Below are 17,971 nucleotides of genomic sequence, written 5' to 3' on the forward strand. Positions count from 1 at the left end.
GGTTTCATATATGAATGTTTTTGTTTTTTTTTTCATGAGAAGATATAAAGTACTCCGTGATGAAAAAGAAATAAGAAAAAGAAATAAGATGAAAAAGGAATTTGAACATGAGAGAAAAGATAAGAGAAAAAACTAAGGAGTGCATGTTTTATCCGTGATGGTATAGAAAATAGAGTGAGTTGCATGTAATTATATAGATTTGTTAAAGGTGTTAGAGATTACTGAGTAATTATGTGACTAAAGTATTAGTCTCATTAAAAAACATCAATTTAAAATATCTAATAAACATGTATTTTGTAAACTCAGCATAACACATCTATATTTTTCCATTGCCATATTCCACCACAAATCTAAAGTGAAGGAATTAGAAATAACTGAGGTTGAATAAAAAAACCTGGCATGAAAGTGAATGACGAACTAAAATTCAAGCCAAAGGAATTCAATGACACTCAGAAACTAACAAAATAAATCGTCATAATATTAGGACTTATGCGGGAGTCTACAATTGATTGTATCATCACATTGGGCTAAGACTAACTACACAACTGAAATTGACATCACATCTTCTCCTGAATTCTTAAAACATTAGATATATGGGTTACCTCACTTATATGTTTCTTAACATAAACTATTTCATACAAAGTGAAATTTTTACTAACACTTGACACAATATTTGTGTTCAACCACCAAGAACTTCTCCCCCGCAATGCTAAACATAAATAACATACCATCGTTGGACTTTCTGAAGGAGCCAGCACTGTCGATCGATACATTTGAGAAGGAACAACTACACAAGTGAGAATGATACAGCATCTTCATCCAAAAATTTCATGCTTAAGTATTAGATTTTTTTCCGCTTATTAGTTAATAAACCTCCGTTGTTTTATCCCATGTTTGAATTTAACTGACACTAGATATGTAACACCCATGTTTGAAAATATCTAGAATATTCAAAAGAGTGCTAATATTGATACTGGATACATTAATTATACAATAATAACACAACATCAAGTCTTGAGTCTACATACATAGATGAACCAAAGTTCTCATGTTACATTATTACACCAAAGTTTTGTCATAACATAGTACAATCACAACATATATATATATATATATCCACATGACTCATAATGTAACATATGCATCCTTAATCCACACCATGAAAGCTCCAAGATAACACAATCACTCCATGACCTTTTCTTTACCTTTACCTCGGGATACCTGTGAACCTGAACAAAATAAGGAGTTGGATGAGACATAATGCCTCAGTGAGTTCTTCCTAGCCCTAGGCTAGTGATAACCTTGGGGAAAAACCTACGGTTATCACGTGTCTAAAATACAACCTGCCGGTTGATTATACGTGTGTGTGGTCATTTATGTCTAGACGGATGTGCACACTAGAAACCGTCTTAGAACCTTCATAACATGTTATAGGCTTTCACTATATCATACGTGTCATGGCGGTAAAGAGATCCTAATACCGCTTGCTAAGGTACGTTGAACGCACCAAGTCTACACTAATTCATGACACAACCTATACCGGACGAATAGGGAAACCTAAGTTCGTCTTCGGTAAATCATTCATTTCATAATCTAACATAATCATAACATGCATAGTCATATTTGTTCAGTCATTATGTTAGCGTTAATCAAACAATATTATCTTGGTTCGTTTTACGGAGAGCCCCGGGTGGAGTAACCCCGAGAACTATCCCATACATGACCGATGTACGTACATCGGACTCCCTCGGTGTCGTGCGGGTCCCTTGCGGCTTGAATCGTTCCCCTTAGGTCGAGAACCCCTTGTATCCCCCTAGCGTGGATATCAAGGGACACGAACACCTACATCTTGTCTTATCATGTTCATAGGCATACATATTCATACTTGTACATAATCATAGAAACATTCTTAGCATCTTAACTTATAGAACTTAGAAGATAATGTGACATTCTATTCTTGACAATCATGTCGATTCGCTAAGTTCAAACCCTTCCTTAGAATATCTCTACCCATCAAGCTTAACACCCTTAAGTCATCTTTGTAACCCATGTTAAATTGCCATGATTATCGATTCAAGTTCAATGGTTGATTGGTGCATTTTCCTATTAGTTTCCGAGGATTGAAAATGTCATAAACCCAAGTTTTGTACCATTTAGAAATTCTAAGTTTTGTCCATATCAATTTTGTTCCAGTTGAAAAACAAGTAAAAACAGTAAAAATATACTCCGAAACGATCGCATCGGACCCCTACACGACTGCCCCCAAGCACCCGAACACAGAACAACGCAATGCGCTGCCCTGTCTGGGGCGCCTAGCGCCTGCTCACTGACTTGTGGGCGCCTAGCGCCCTTGGTCAGGCGCAGCGCTGCGAACCTGCGTGTTTCGGCCGCGGGTTCGTGGCATTTTCGACCCAAAACTCCCATTTTTGATCCCCTAAATGCACCAACTCATTCCAAACATTGATAACAAGTTTATGTACTCAAAATAGCTTACCAAAACATATATAAAATCATATTCCATGGCAATTTATCATATGATCACAAGGCATGGCTTTAGGTTCAATAAAAAGTCATAGAAGCTAAACTAGCATAAAACATGAAAATCCAACCCCAAAGGTGGGTTATTCTACCTATAGAACTCACCTTGAGCAAGATTAATGTTGGTTCAAGTTGTCTAACCACAAACCCTAGAATCACTACTCTTGATTGAGGAAGGAAACTAGTTGAGAAGCTTGTTCCAATACACCCAAAGTTCACATGATCACTAGCTCATAAAATCTTGAACAAATCTTGAGCAAGGATGGAAGGATGGGGATCGATTTCTAGAGAGGGAAGAGAGGAAGAGAAAAGTTTGTAACCTAGAGTGAGAAAATGAAATGAAAATGAAGATTTGTTGACCCAATTGCCTTAAATAGTCCTTAAACTCAAATGACTATTATACCCTTCTGCTTAAACGTGCGTATTTGTATCGCTCTCAGATATTAAGTTAGTTCTTAATACACGGGATATTACATTCTACCCCCCTTAAAAAAAATTTCGTCCTCGAAATTTAGAGAATACCTGGAAACAAATACGGATACAGATTCAACATCTCTGACTCAAGTTCCCAAGTAGCTTCCCCGTCTGGTGACCCCTTCCAAACCACTTTCACTATAGGAATCTCTTTGTTCCTGAGAGACTTGACATCGCGGTCAACTATACTTTCTGGTTCCGGCTGGAACGTCAAATCTGATCTTAACTCAATAGAGTCTAATTCAATTGGTTGAAAAGGATCCGGAATAAACTTCTTCAATTGAGATACATGGAATACATCATGTAAACCCGACATAGCTGGGGGTAAAGCTAACTGGTAAGCTACTGGCCCGATACGTTTGAGTATCAAAAACGGTCCTATGTACCTAGGACACAACTTCTTGGTCCTAAAGACTCCTCTCAAACCTAGTTTAGGCGTAACTTTCAGGAACACATGATCACCTTCTTCAAACTCCAAAGGTCTCCGCCTCTCATTCGCATAACTTTTCTGACGACTCTGAGCTATTTTCATCTTCTCTTGTATTGACTTAATTTTCAAAGTCGTTTCTTGAATGATGTCCGGTCCAATGATACTCTTATCTCCAACCTCGGCCCAACACAAAGGGGTTCTACACTTCCTACCATACAACGCTTCATATGGTGCCATCCCAATACTCGAGTGGTAGCTATTGTTGTATGAAAATTCTATCAAAGGTAAGTGGTGGTTCCAACTTCCTCCATCTTCCAAAACACAAGCACGTAACATGTCTTCTAGAGTTTGGATAGTCCTCTCCGACTGTCCATCTGTCTGCGGATGATGCGACGTACTCAACTTCAACCGAGTCCCTAAGGCCCTTTGAAAAGCCTTCCAAAAGTGTGAAGTAAAGATTGGATCCCTATCCGATACGATACTCACTGGAACTCCGTGTAGCTTGACAATCTCGGAAATGAACAAATCCGCATATTGTGATGTTTTGTAGGTAGACTTTACCGGTAAGAAATGAGCTGATTTGGTTAGCCTATCCACAATCACCCAAATTGAATCATGACCTCTTTGAGTACGGGGTAAACCTCCCACAAAATCCATGGTGATGTGCTCCCATTTCCACTGAGGGATCTCCAATGGTTGTAACATACCAGCTGGTCTCTGATGTTCTATCTTGACTTGTTGACATACAATACACCGTGCTACAAATTCAGCAATATCCGTTTTCATGCCAGGCCACCAGTACTCTTTCCTTAAATCTTGATACATTTTGGTAGCACCAGGGTGAATTGAAAAACTACTCTTGTGTGCTTCCTCCAAAATCAATCTTTTAAGCTCTTGATCATTTGGAACACACAACCTTCCTTCAAACATCATTGCTCCGTCTGAGGCCATAGAGAATTCTGGGTGACCACTCCTTTTCTGCAATTCTGAATCCATAATCTGGGCCTGAATAATTCTTGACCGCAAATCACATGAAACTTCCAATCTATGCAACCAGATACCATTATCATCTTCTGTGACTCCAAGATTAAGGTCTCGAACCTTCTCATACATGTTGCAAGTGTGCATCAACACTTCAGCTTGAGCTATGGCTTTACGACTCAAAGCGTCCGCTACAACATTGGCCTTTCCCGGATGATATTTCAAATCAAAGTCGAAGTCTTTCAGATATTCCATCCAACGTCGTTGCCTCATGTTCAAATCTCTTTGATCAAACAAGTACTTTAGGCTTTTGTGATCACTAAACAACTCAAAATGTGCTCCATACAAATGATGCCTCCATATCTTCAAAACAAAAATTATGGCTGCCAACTCCAAGTCATGAGTAGGATAATTTTCTTCATGCGTCTTAAGTTGCCGAGATGCATAAGCTATCACATTATTTCCTTGCATAAGCACGCCACCAAGTCCCTTAGACGATGCATCACAGAACACCACATATGTCTTTTCCGGGTCGGGTATGGCTAAGACTGGAGCTTGAGTTAACTTCTTCTTCAGAGTTCTAAAACTCTTCTCACATTCTTCATCCCACACGAATGGAACCTCTTTCCTCATGAGCCGAGTTAAGGGTAGAGCAATCTGAGAAAACTTCATGATAAACCGTCGGTAATATCCGGCTAATCCCAAAAAGCTTCGAACTTCCGAAACATTCTTCGGTCTTGTCCAATTTTGAACAGCTTCGACTTTAGATTGATCAACGGCCACACCACCTTGAGAGATTACATGACCAAGGAACTTGACCTCTGACAACCAAAACTCACACTTGCTAAACTTTGCATATAATTGTTTTTCCCGAAGAATATCCAACACTATCCTCAAATGTTGTGCATCCTCTTGCGGATTCTTAGAATAAATCAATATGTCATCAATGAAAATAATGACAAATTGATCTAAATAAGGCTGAAAAATCCGATTCATGTAATCCATAAAAACTGCTGGAGCATTGGATACACCAAAAGGCATCACCAAAAATTCATAGTGTCCGTAACGTGTTCTGAAAGCCGTTTTGGACACATCTGAGGATTTGATACGAATCTGATGGTATCCTGACCTGAGATCAATTTTAGAGAACACAGATGCCCCCTTAAGTTGATCAAGTAAATCATCAATCCTTGGCAAAGGATACTTATTCTTGATAGTCACCTTGTTCAGCTGACGATAATCAATACACAGCCGCATGCTGCCATCTTTCTTCTTGACCAACAAAACTGGTGCACCCCATGGAGACACACTAGGCCGGATGAAATGCTTCTGAATAAGCTCCTCTAACTGAGTCTTCAATTCTTTGAGTTCTAGGGGAGACATTCTGTAAGGTGCTACTGACACTGGTTCGGCTCCCGGAATCAAATCGATCGCAAACTCAATCTCTCTTTCCGGTGGCAAGTTAGTAATGTCAGCTGGGAAAACATCCAAGTACTCACTTACAATAGGAATATCACTTGGACTTAAGTCTGACTCTGGAGTCACGGTGAGCATAACATAAAATCCCCTATCCTGAGCACAAATAAACTGAGCCATCTGGTACGTGTGCTTAATCAATTCTGACAAGGCTACTCCTTCCACCGCATCACTAGTTGGCATGTAAATGCTCTTTTCGGCACATCCTATATATACATGATTGGCTGACAACCAGTCCATACCCAGAATAACATCAAGTTGCTTCATCGGAAGACATACTAAATCTATATAGTACGTCTTGCTAGAGACGGTGATAGGACAATTTTCACAAACATAATTCGCTACAATACTCCCGTCAGTGGCCGTGGTTACTTTCATAGGGGGATTTAATAATGAAACAGACAACTGATAAGCCTCAACACATTGAAATGAAATGAAGGAACATGATGCACCACAGTCAAATAAAACATTAACAGGATTCTGGCCAAGAAAACACGTACCACCAATCAAGTCTTCATTTGCCTGCGCCTTCTTACCATTAAAGAGAATACACTCTACCTTTACTCATTGTAGTGCTTACACCCTTGCCCTTATTTCCTCTGTTTGGACAATCCGCCACATAATGCCCTGACTGACCACATGCAAAACAATTGCCAGACTCTCTCCTGCATTCTCCTTGATGAGCCTTGCCACACTTCCTGCAAATTAGATAAGTTCTAGGTGGACCTGTGTACTTTCCTCTAGTTGGAGAACCCTTGGGCTTCAGCTTCTCATGATACTTGTCAACAAAATTACCCTCATTCCTCCCACTTGCCCCATAATTTTCTCTAGCTGCCTTATCAAAACCTCTTTCGGCCTCCAAGCTATTATGCACCATCTCATCATAATCTGTTACCCTTTGTTGACTTACTACAGCATAAAGTTCTCCCCTCAAAGCATTCTTATATTGATTAACTTTCCACATCTCATTACTCGCATACTCATTGTGAGTAGAGTAATAAGATAACTCCTCAAACTTCTTCGTGAAATCTGTCACCGACATATGACCTTGCCTCAAGTGGAGGAATTCCTGCTCCTTCCTAACCTTGTATGACAAAAGAAGATACTTCTCTTTCATCACTTGTTTGAAATTCTCCCAGTTCAAGGCTAACCCATTAGTCTCCATCCTACGCCGAGCAGTTTCCCACCAATCAAGCGCTGCACCTCGGAATTGGTTCGTTGCAAAGACCACCTTATCTTCCTCGGTACAGTTAACCATCAGAAAAATCTTTTCCATCTGCTTGATCCACCTCTTAGCTTCAGGTGGCTCACCACTACCATCAAACTCCGGGGGATGGTTCCGGTTGAATTCTCGAAAAATTGGATTCCCCACGATGGGAGGTGGAGGAGGCGGCTGATTATAAGCACCGGGACCTTGCTGCATATTTGCAGCCCACTGCTGCTGATTCTGAGCATTCTGCTGTATCTGCTGCTGCATCATATTCATCATCTGTTGGTTTTGCTGCATCAACTGTGCCCACATCTGAGCATCAGGGTTAACATTATCCTCCTCATTCCGATTACCTCTTGGCCGGCCTCTTGCCCTTCGCGCTCCAGACATTATCGCTCTAACTGTCATATTTAAGTCAAAGTGATCAGTTTCAACCAAATATAACAATGAGGACCAATATCCTAAGCTCAAAAAGAACAACTACTTGTATTGTATTATTAATGACCCAAGGCACGATCTGAATCGACCTGCTCTGATACCAATTGTAACACCCATGTTTGAAAATATCTAGAATATTCAAAAGAGTGCTAATATTGATACTGGATACATTAATTATACAATAATAACACAACATCAAGTCTTGAGTCTACATACATAGATGAACCAAAGTTCTCATGTTACATTATTACACCAAAGTTTTGTCATAACATAGTACAATCACAACATATATATATATATATATCCACATGACTCATAATGTAACATATGCATCCTTAATCCACACCATGAAAGCTCCAAGATAACACAATCACTCCATGACCTTTTCTTTACCTTTACCTCGGGATACCTGTGAACCTGAACAAAATAAGGAGTTGGATGAGACATAATGCCTCAGTGAGTTCTTCCTAGCCCTAGGCTAGTGATAACCTTGGGGAAAAACCTACGGTTATCACGTGTCTAAAATACAACCTGCCGGTTGATTATATGTGTGTGTGGTCATTTATGTCTAGACGGATGTGCACACTAGAAACCGTCTTAGAACCTTCATAACATGTTATAGGCTTTCACTATATCATACGTGTCATGGCGGTAAAGAGATCCTAATACCGCTTGCTAAGGTACGTTGAACGCACCAAGTCTACACTAATTCATGACACAACCTATACCGGACGAATAGGGAAACCTAAGTTCGTCTTCGGTAAATCATTCATTTCATAATCTAACATAATCATAACATGCATAGTCATATTTGTTCAGTCATTATGTTAGCGTGAATCAAACAATATTATCTTGGTTTGTTTTACGGAGAGCCCCGGGTGGAGTAACCCCGAGAACTATCCCATACATGACCGATGTACGTACATCGGACTCCCTCGGTGTCGTGCGGGTCCCTTGCGGCTTGAATCGTTCCCCTTAGGTCGAGAACCCCTTGTATCCCCCTAGCGTGGATATCAAGGGACACGAACACCTACATCTTGTCTTATCATGTTCATAGGCATACATATTCATAATTGTACATAATCATAGAAACATTCTTAGCATCTTAACTTATAGAACTTAGAAGATAATGTGACATTCTATTCTTGACAATCATGTAGATTCGCTAAGTTCAAACCCTTCCTTAGAATATCTCTACCCATCAAGCTTAACACCCTTAAGTCATCTTTGTAACCCATGTTAAATTGCCATGATTATCGATTCAAGTTCAATGGTTGATTGGTGCATTTTCCTATTAGTTTCCGAGGATTGAAAATGTCATAAACCCAAGTTTTGTACCATTTAGAAATTCTAAGTTTTGTCCATATCAATTTTGTTCCAGTTGAAAAACAAGTAAAAACAGTAAAAATATACTCCGAAACGATCGCATCGGACCCCTACACGACTGCCCCCAAGCACCCAAACACAGAACAACGCAATGCGCTGCCCTGTCTGGGGTGCCTAGCGCCTGCTCACTGACTTGTGGGCGCCTAGCGCCCTTGGTCAGGCGCAGCGCTGCGAACCTGCGTGTTTCGGCCGCGGGTTCGTGGCATTTTCGACCCAAAACTCCCATTTTTGATCCCCTAAATGCACCAACTCATTCCAAACATTGATAACAAGTTTATGTACTCAAAATAGCTTACCAAAACATATATAAAATCATATTCCATGGCAATTTATCATATGATCACAAGGCATGGCTTTAGGTTCAATAAAAAGTCATAGAAGCTAAACTAGCATAAAACATGAAAATCCAACCCCAAAGGTGGGTTATTCTACCTATAGAACTCACCTTGAGCAAGATTAATGTTGGTTCAAGTTGTCTAACCACAAACCCTAGAATCACTACTCTTGATTGAGGAAGGAAACTAGTTGAGAAGCTTGTTCCAATACACCCAAAGTTCACATGATCACTAGCTCATAAAATCTTGAACAAATCTTGAGCAAGGATGGAAGGATGGGGATCGATTTCTAGAGAGGGAAGAGAGGAAGAGAAAATTTTGTAACCTAGAGTGAGAAAATGAAATGAAAATGAAGATTTTTGGACCCAATTGCCTTAAATAGTCCTTAAACTCAAATGACTATTATACCCTTCTGCTTAAACGTGCGTATTTGTATCGCTCTCAGATATTAAGTTAGTTCTTAATACACGGGATATTACAAGATACATCATAATATTGTCTCCCTCAACTATGACGAAATTCTAGCCCGTGCTTGGCACGGGTGTCCATACTAGTATATATATATATTGTTCAATATAGTCGATCGATCCATTTGTATTTTATAATATGATCCTTTAATATTTTACCAAAAGGTGTACCGATTTATCTCTTTTCTAACATAATTTAAACATAACAACTCATTTGAAGCAAATTAAAAAAATTAAAGAAAAAATTCAAACCATTTTTTATGACAAGTTAGTAAAAGCATCACCATTGTTTGATATGGAATTTGTAAAGTCTTTATTTTTTGGATAATTGAAAAAAATGACTTTTTTTATGGATATAGTAGACAAAAATGACATGGAGATCGATCACATTTTAGAAAGATGGAAAAGAGAAACTCTATTAGCATCATAATCAATAAGCACCAAAGACCTGATCATATGTTTGCGTCTACAGCCGAAAATACAAGGGTGAGAAGAGAGATAAGATTGGAAGAAAATAATGTGTGTGGGAGAGAGAGAAGAATCAAGGGACACATGGTCGGTAGTGGAAATAGGTGAAACCTTTGATTAGGGTGCATCTATCTATATATCTTTGAATTAGAAACTTGAACTATTCTTAGGTTTCCATTGTGATGATGTGACATGCTTTAGAGATGTTTTTCATCTTTTTTTTTTAAGGGTCCTGCTAACCGGTGCCCCCGAGCACTGGTTAAGGATATGAAAAAGGAAATTCTATAGTAATTAATGCATTGAAATTGTGTAATTAATTTATAATAAAGTCAAAAGCAGCGTCCTTTTATGGTAATAATTTCCTTTTATGGTAACTTGCATCTATGGATGTCATGTTTCATAACACTCACCAAAATTAATTTTATTAAGTGACTTCAATGTAGATTATATTTATGCTTAAATATATTTAGTAAAAATGAATCAAACAATAAATTTGATGTTAAGAATTGATTCTTGGGTCAAATTTTAAATATCGGCTTCAAGTTAAAAGTATTTGTATGTAGATGAAAACCCCATTTTTCTCCAGCTGAGATGAAAACTATTTTACTCGAGCGCTTCCCAAAAAAGCAATATCAATTTGATGTTTTCTAAAATCATCTTTGTCTTTTTTTTTTGGTTACAATGCTAATAAAAGAGAACAAAAGAAAGAAAGCAGCAAAAAAAGAAAGGAAAGCTAAGCTCTCAAGAACATAGTTCCTTGAGCATCTAGCCTAAGAAGCGGGCGGAGGTCACCAAGGGGCTGAGAGTGCACCAACTAACTTGGCAAGAAAATCGGCACATTGGTTTTCTTCGCGGAGAGTGTGGTGAAGAGACATATTATCCTGAGATAGCAGTTCTTGAATTTCATGAATAAGCACTGCGTAGACATGGTACTTGGTGTTGGCTTCCTTGATCGAATTGATAGCAAGAATGGAATCTGTGTAGCAAGCTACAGGCGCAAATCACAAATCTTTCGCTATTTTCAGGCCGTGGAAAATTGCTGAAAGCTCTGCTTGCAGAATATCAGAAGAGGACGGGATAAAACCTGAGAAACCAGCGAGATAGAAGCCGGCGCTGTTGCGAATGAGGCCTCCAAAACCAGCTCTGACTGGAGTGTCTAAACAGCTTCCGTCAACATTAAGAATGTAGCAATCAAAGTTGTTATTATTCCAGTGGACAAGTCTTTCCAAATGACCAGTCTGATGCGGCGGGAATGCGTGCAAAATGCTATCAGCAGAATTCATGATGTTTGCTGCGACTCTGTGTAATGGCATCTGCTCATTGCTGAAGCACATGGAATTACGGCGAACCCACACCCACCACAGTCCAGCAGCGAAGATTGTGGCGTTAGGACCCTTTGAACCTTCCTTGAGCCAGTCCGCAGCATCGTCAGAAGCAAAGAAAGCAGTGTCGTTGAAGCCAATATGAAGCCAAACGTCTCTAGAGAACCTGCAATCACGCAAACAGTGGAACAATGTCTCTTCTTGCATGCCACACCGGGTACAAATAGGAGAAGGAACAATGTTTTGGTGGTGTAACACAGCCAAAGTGGGAACAACATTAGAACAAGCGAGCCAAGTGAGAAATTTATACTTCTCGGGAACTTTGAGACTCCAAATCCAGGACCAAGAATGAGTTGAAGTGTTAACTGTGCCAGGTAATAAGAGGGATAAAAATGAGCCAAGTAGAATCTAAAAAACCTTACAAAATGAATAGTTAATAAATTTCATTTTTAAATTTATCATGACTTTTTCCTCAATTTTTTTTTTTATCATGACTTGCCCAACCTAAATAAAACTGATGATAATTTTAAACTTAGTACAAGTTGATTAAATTTCTAAGATTTGAAGAAAACAGTTTTTACACTAATATCCAATCAAAATCCACTATGTTCCAACATCACCACTCTTGTATATGTAATTAGAAGTTAATAATGTGATATCTCATTGGATGTCTACACTGACGGTGCAAGCTCATTAAACTCAAATTTCTAATAGTCTAATTCATTAACCCAATATTTCATAAAGCTGGTATTTTTTATAGTTGCATATAATATAAGGGACGGGAGCACATTAAACTTAAAAAACTATAGTGAATTAAATCTAACCTAGAGAAAAGATGACTAGTAATCACAATTATTTAACCCACTATTTGCATCGAGCTTGAGTATTATCATTGTGTATTTTTCACAATGATAATACTCAAGCTGGATGCAAATAAAAGATGAAATAACCTATCACATTTTTCAGTTTTGCAAAATACAATTTCATATGCTTTGTAGATAATAAAAAAAAGTTATTTTTATCTTTAGCACTAAACATGCTCAAAATAACGTGCACCATTTATATATACAATGCTGAAACTATAAAAAATCAAATTAAATTTTATTTAAAAATATTCTTTGTAGAGGGGATTAAGATGAATATAGTATCACTACTCTATTTTTACTAAAATGGGATTAAGATGAATATAGTATTACAACTCTATTAAAATATTCTTTTAAAAAATTATTTTAAAAATATTTTTACTTAAAGGGGGTTATTTCATTTTTTTTTATAAAATAAATTCATCGACTAAAGTTAGAATAACATCTGACATCTAAATAAAATTCACTATTTTTTCATAAGGTTGAAGTTAGATTAAAATAAAAGGAAAACAACAAAGTATGAGGGGATAGAAATAAAACCGAAGAAAAAAAGGAAACAAAAAGAAAGTTTTGTCATAATCCACTACTTTTTATTGAATAAAAACATATTGTAAAAGAAACTATGGACTAAACCGTCCCCTGACTATTGAACTGCACTTTTGTTGATTTTTATCTAAGGTGAATACACAATATTTAGATCAAAAACAATTTTTATCTCCTTATATTTTGTATTCACTTGACGAGGACATAAATATAAAAATTCAGTACGGTTGTCAAAAATGTTATTTTTGATAAAAAAAAAAAAAACTATTAAAAAATTTAAACAAACTCGTGCAACGCACGGGTTGAACACCTAGTATATCATATACTATTATTTCTAATAGTATTACAGGTTTACATCAAAACATATGTATAGTGTAGAAATTGAGTGGTTTAAAATAACTTACTCTTGATTTATTGCTACTAGCTCTACTTGTACTTTTCCATCTCCACTTGTGAAGTAAGACTTACGGATGTAAACGGGCAACCGCAGCCCTTCCTTTGAACCAATTCTCGCAAAAGATTCTTGTATATAACACGATCGTATCCTAAAATTTGGACAATCATATGGGTCTAAAAAACATTAAACAAAAGGAAAAAAGTTAGATAATAAGTAAATCTTCCAATTGGCAACAAGTGATTAAGACTAGCTTCTTGCACTTCGGTTGATTGTAATTATTTGATAGAAACTTCAGCTGAAAATGCAGTAGCTGAAGTTGCTATTAAATCATTATAACCAATTAGAGCTTAAGATACAAGTCTTAATCATTAGTTGCCAATTATATAATTTTCTTATTCTCTAACGTAATTCTTTTTGTTTAGTGTTTTTTTATATCCATATGATTGTATAAATTTTACTTCAAGATGTTCGTATTTTGCAAGAATTGATTAAAAAGAAAGGACTTTGGTTGAGAAACGAGGGATGTGTAGTGGTCTGTAGTGTGTGGTTTGGTAAATATGGAGTGGGTATGAATTCTTTTGGCATAACTCTTGAAGTCTGCTCTTGTAAATTGTAACGATAATTTATTTATGATGAATATTGAGGTATTGTGTTTTTAGAGGTGTTTGAGTTGTTTTTGTTTCAATGAATTGGTTTAATTTATAAGGTCAAGTGAATTTTTTTTGTTATTTATTTTTTGTTTAAAGACAAATGATTGTTTGTTGCATGATAAAACTAATTCTCAATCCGTATGTGAATGATCAACCTAATATTATGTGAAAGCAAAAAAAAAGTCATGACCTCTTCTGTGTGACCTTGAAAAAATTTAAAGTTTGGAATCCATCCAAAAAACATTTTTCAATTGTGCAAATGTAGACAGGCACGGATGCACATATAGTAGATTGGGGTATGTTATTTGTTAAATCTTTGATGTTTTAACTATTGTCCCCTCTTAAAAAAAATAGATTGCTCCCATTAAATGAAAATTTATACTATGAAAAGAGTTTTTATAATGAATTTTATAAAATCAATTTTTTTTTTTAAACTGATGAGCCTACCAAGAAAGGGGCACCATCCAAAATATATTAAAGAGAAAAGTGATGTACAAAAGGAGGGGGGCAGAACCAAACCCTCAAAAGGAACAATTAACAAAACCTAAAGTTTGGGAGATCTAGTCTGTTCCTAACTAGATCTTCTCTAATTACAATTGGAGGAGATTGCCACCAAGTGAAGTCAGTTACTGTTAGCCCAAGGTTTGCAAGTTTGTCTGCACAGTGATTACCTTCTCTATAAATGTGGGTCAAAATGAATTGCATGGAGTTCAGCTTCCTCATACAGTTCAACCATCTGTTCTTCAATTCCCAAGGGACAATGCTAGGAGATTTGAGTGCCAAGGTAGCTAGTTTAGAGTCTGATTCGATCCAAAGATGATCCCAATTTCTATCATAAGCAATTTCAATAGACATGATTACCCCCATAATCTCTGCAAAGAGGGTGTTAGCTGCGCCAAGGTTAGCCGCAAAACAACCTTTGCTCTCACCATGGTCGTTTCTGAAAATACCTGCACAAGCTGTAACACCCATACCAGACGTATCTTGAAAGTCTAGCACGTGCGTTGAATTTAGTACTGGATACATTAAAATATACAACAATAAAATTTCGAATGAATATTATTTACAACAACATGCGTTCGTACAAAAATATACTACTCAACTTTTCTGAAGTATAATAAAATTACATCCTTGAAGTCCATAATCCTGCTGCGGTACGAACGATCACTGGTTGAAACATCCATTCGTCTACTAGCTTGCCATCCAACCTGTTTATCTGAAACAAATAAGGATTGGGATGAGACATAATGTCTCAGTGAGTTCCCCTAAATCCTAGGCTATAGGCAACCTCAAGGGGAAACCTACGGTCACCACGTGTCTACATTACAACATGACGGTTGATTATACGTGTGTGGGGACTTGCATACTTAGACGGTTGTGCATACTAGGGCCGTCATAATTTTATCTTAACTTGCTATAGGTTTCACTTCCTACACATGTCATGGCGGTCAAGGGGCATCTAAAACCGCATTGCAAAGTATACGATGTACGTATCAAGGCCTAAGCTTAACATATCATAACATGATTCTAAACCGGACGATTAGGGGAAACCTAAGATCGTCATCGGTGTAACATTCTTATCTTGCTCTATTCCATGCCTTAAACTTGTCATATAGCATCTAATGCTCTTGTCCTTAACATGGTCTTGCATGAATCTTACTACATGCCATAACATAATCATAAGGAACATAATCATATTCATATCATGCATAAACGTATCTAAGTTCATTCATTAGGTTAGCGTTGAACAAACACTTAGGTACTCTTAGGTGGAGTAACCCCGAGATCAATCCCATACATGACCGATGTACGTACATCGGACTCCCTCGGTGTCGTGCGGGTCCCTTGCGGCTTAAACTGTTCCCCTTAGGTCGAGAACCTCCCGTATCCCCCTGGCGTGGATAACAAGAGACACGAGCACCTACGTCTTGTTAATTTCAGTGACATGCGGGTCCCTTACGGCTTGAATCGTTCCCCTTAGATCGAGAACCTCTTGTATCCCCCTGATGTGGATAGCAAGAGACATGCCACCTACTTATGATAATCATAGTCTTGTCGTACGTATACTTAAACATATTCATACTTGCTTGCTTATTACCTCGGACCCTTGAGTCGATCCGATTAGCGGTAAACTTAAACTTGTTCATACTAATACTTGATCATGGTGGAGAGATTATCTAATCAATCCTTGACTTAATATATATGCTATATTATCCTTGTTCATGTACGAAGATAATAAACTTCGCGTCTTATCATTGCAGGAATCTTGCTAACTAGCTAGTTCCCGACAACTATGTCAAGGCTCTAGTTTTCCCTTGCTTATGGATAACTTGCTACCCGATTCATGACTTGATTCTCTCGCATGGCATGCCTTGCTAACATGCTTATTACTTGACTTATATCATAAAAATCATGCTTTCTTTGATCATCATTTAGGACCTTGGTTTGAGGGGTTTACTTTCATAAAAGACTGCTTAAGAAAAATCCTCGCGAAAACTGCCAAAATCTGCCTGAACGAGCAAACAGTGCAGAATGCACCATTTGCTCGCCTAGGCGAGTAAGTTTATGGGGGAGGCGAGCAGCTGCTCGCCATGGCGAGTAGAAGGCGAGCAGAACCCCCTGTTCGACTTCTAACTCGCTATGGCGAGTAATAGCTCGCCGTGGCGAGTTATAACAGTCCAGAACCCCTAAAAATGGTATTTTTGACCCAAAAACCTCAAATCAAGTGTCCCTAAGTGTTTTGAAACATATTTGATCATAGGAAACTTGTAAAACATTCATTTGGCAAGTATAAACATGTTTTGTAAACATGGCAAGTAAAGGGGCAACTAACACAATACATATTCCTAGACTTTTCATAGTTTTCACATTAATCATGAATGGCATAAACATAATCCCAAAGGGTGGGAAAGCTATCTATGGAACTCACCTAAACATAACCTTGCTAATTCTTCAAGCTCCAAGCTCAAGCCATCAAACCCTAGTTTTGCTTCCTACTTTGAATCTTTTCTTCTTAAATTCTTAACCTTCAAGAAACCATACCATGCTCAAATTCATGCTCCAATCCTCACCTTCCCAAAACCCTAGCCTCTTGATCAATAACCAAACCCTAGCTTCCACAATCACATACCCTTGAGAACCAAAGAGAAGGAAGAGTTCAATCCAAACCCTAGTTGCTTCTTGCTTATTAAATTGCTAACAATCCATGCTTGGTTCACTTCTAACAAACTTGGGAGAATTGTTTCAAAAGAGGAGAGATGGGTTGAACTTCATGAGAGGTGGAAAAAGAGGAATCAATCCTTAACCAAGCTTCTAATTGTACAAGAGATCATGTGGGAGAAATATTAGTTCACTTGCCATGGAGAGGGAGAAGATTTGGTGGGGAGGAAGAGAAGAGAAGGCGTGAGAAGGAAGAGAGAAGGGAGAGCAAAATCCAATTCAAAACCTAGAGAGAGAAAGTCAAAGAGGAAATGAGATATTTTGCCCCAAAATCAAATAAATATCCTTTCCACATGAAATTACCAAAATGCCCTTGCCTCAAGCGTGTTTAAAACGACTCTGATACTTTCCCCGTATAAAGCTGACATCTTACAAAATATTTCCATTAACTTACTTTCCATGAATTAAATGCATCTGACACAGTCGACTGGTAATATCTCGATGCTGTCAGGCGGGATATTACATTCTACCCCCCTTAAAAAAATTTCGTCCTCAAAATTTAGAGACCGACTACCAATCATCATGACAAAATCTTATCATCTATGGTCTGAGCCATACATCTTCTATTCATACATATTCAAAGGGTCCGTCATATCATGTCCTCATCTTGTTTCTAAACCCACATGTGACTGAACATAGCCTTCTTGCTCTTAAGATTATTCAAAATTTATAGTTAACTTGTTACATCATGATTTAGAACTTACCTTGCTACACATAGACGTATTGTCTTGGACTCGTATCTTACCCTCTTAACATAAACAATTCATAAGGGTA

At 37.8% G+C, this 17,971-nt stretch overlaps 1 protein-coding gene across 3 annotated transcripts; it reads right to left on the bottom strand.

Moving 5' to 3' along the window:
* Window positions 1–930: 930 nt before the first annotated feature.
* Window positions 931–9,629, bottom strand: LOC146946335 (uncharacterized). Of its 3 annotated transcripts, XM_085744444.1 has the most exons (3): window positions 9,379–9,629; window positions 6,400–7,510; window positions 931–1,229 (listed from the first exon to the last, which is right to left on the bottom strand). In XM_085744444.1, the coding sequence occupies exon 2, from the start codon at window positions 7,497–7,499 to the stop codon at window positions 6,438–6,440; it is 1,062 nt and encodes a 353-aa protein (XP_085600570.1). In that variant the 5' UTR covers window positions 7,500–7,510; window positions 9,379–9,629; the 3' UTR covers window positions 931–1,229; window positions 6,400–6,437. The 3 variants fall into 3 exon arrangements, 1 of the variants encoding a protein (XP_085600570.1); XR_015026681.1 differs by lacking the exons at window positions 6,400–7,510; window positions 9,379–9,629 and adding an exon at window positions 2,644–2,878; XR_015026682.1 differs by lacking the exons at window positions 931–1,229; window positions 6,400–7,510 and adding an exon at window positions 7,840–7,964 and having other exon boundaries at window positions 9,379–9,613.
* Between the last annotated feature and the right edge of the window lie 8,342 nt (window positions 9,630–17,971).

This window comes from Medicago sativa, chromosome 2, assembly GCF_051527215.1.
Source record: "Medicago sativa cultivar Bolivia chromosome 2, Bolivia_mono, whole genome shotgun sequence".
In the NCBI taxonomy this organism is placed as follows: Eukaryota; Viridiplantae; Streptophyta; class Magnoliopsida; order Fabales; family Fabaceae; genus Medicago; species Medicago sativa.

What these genes read in the sequence shown, in the direction of transcription:
- LOC146946335 (XM_085744444.1), bottom strand. Translation starts at nt 7,499, where the DNA reads ATGTCTGGAGCGCGAAGGGCAAGAGGCCGGCCAAGAGGTAATCGGAAT.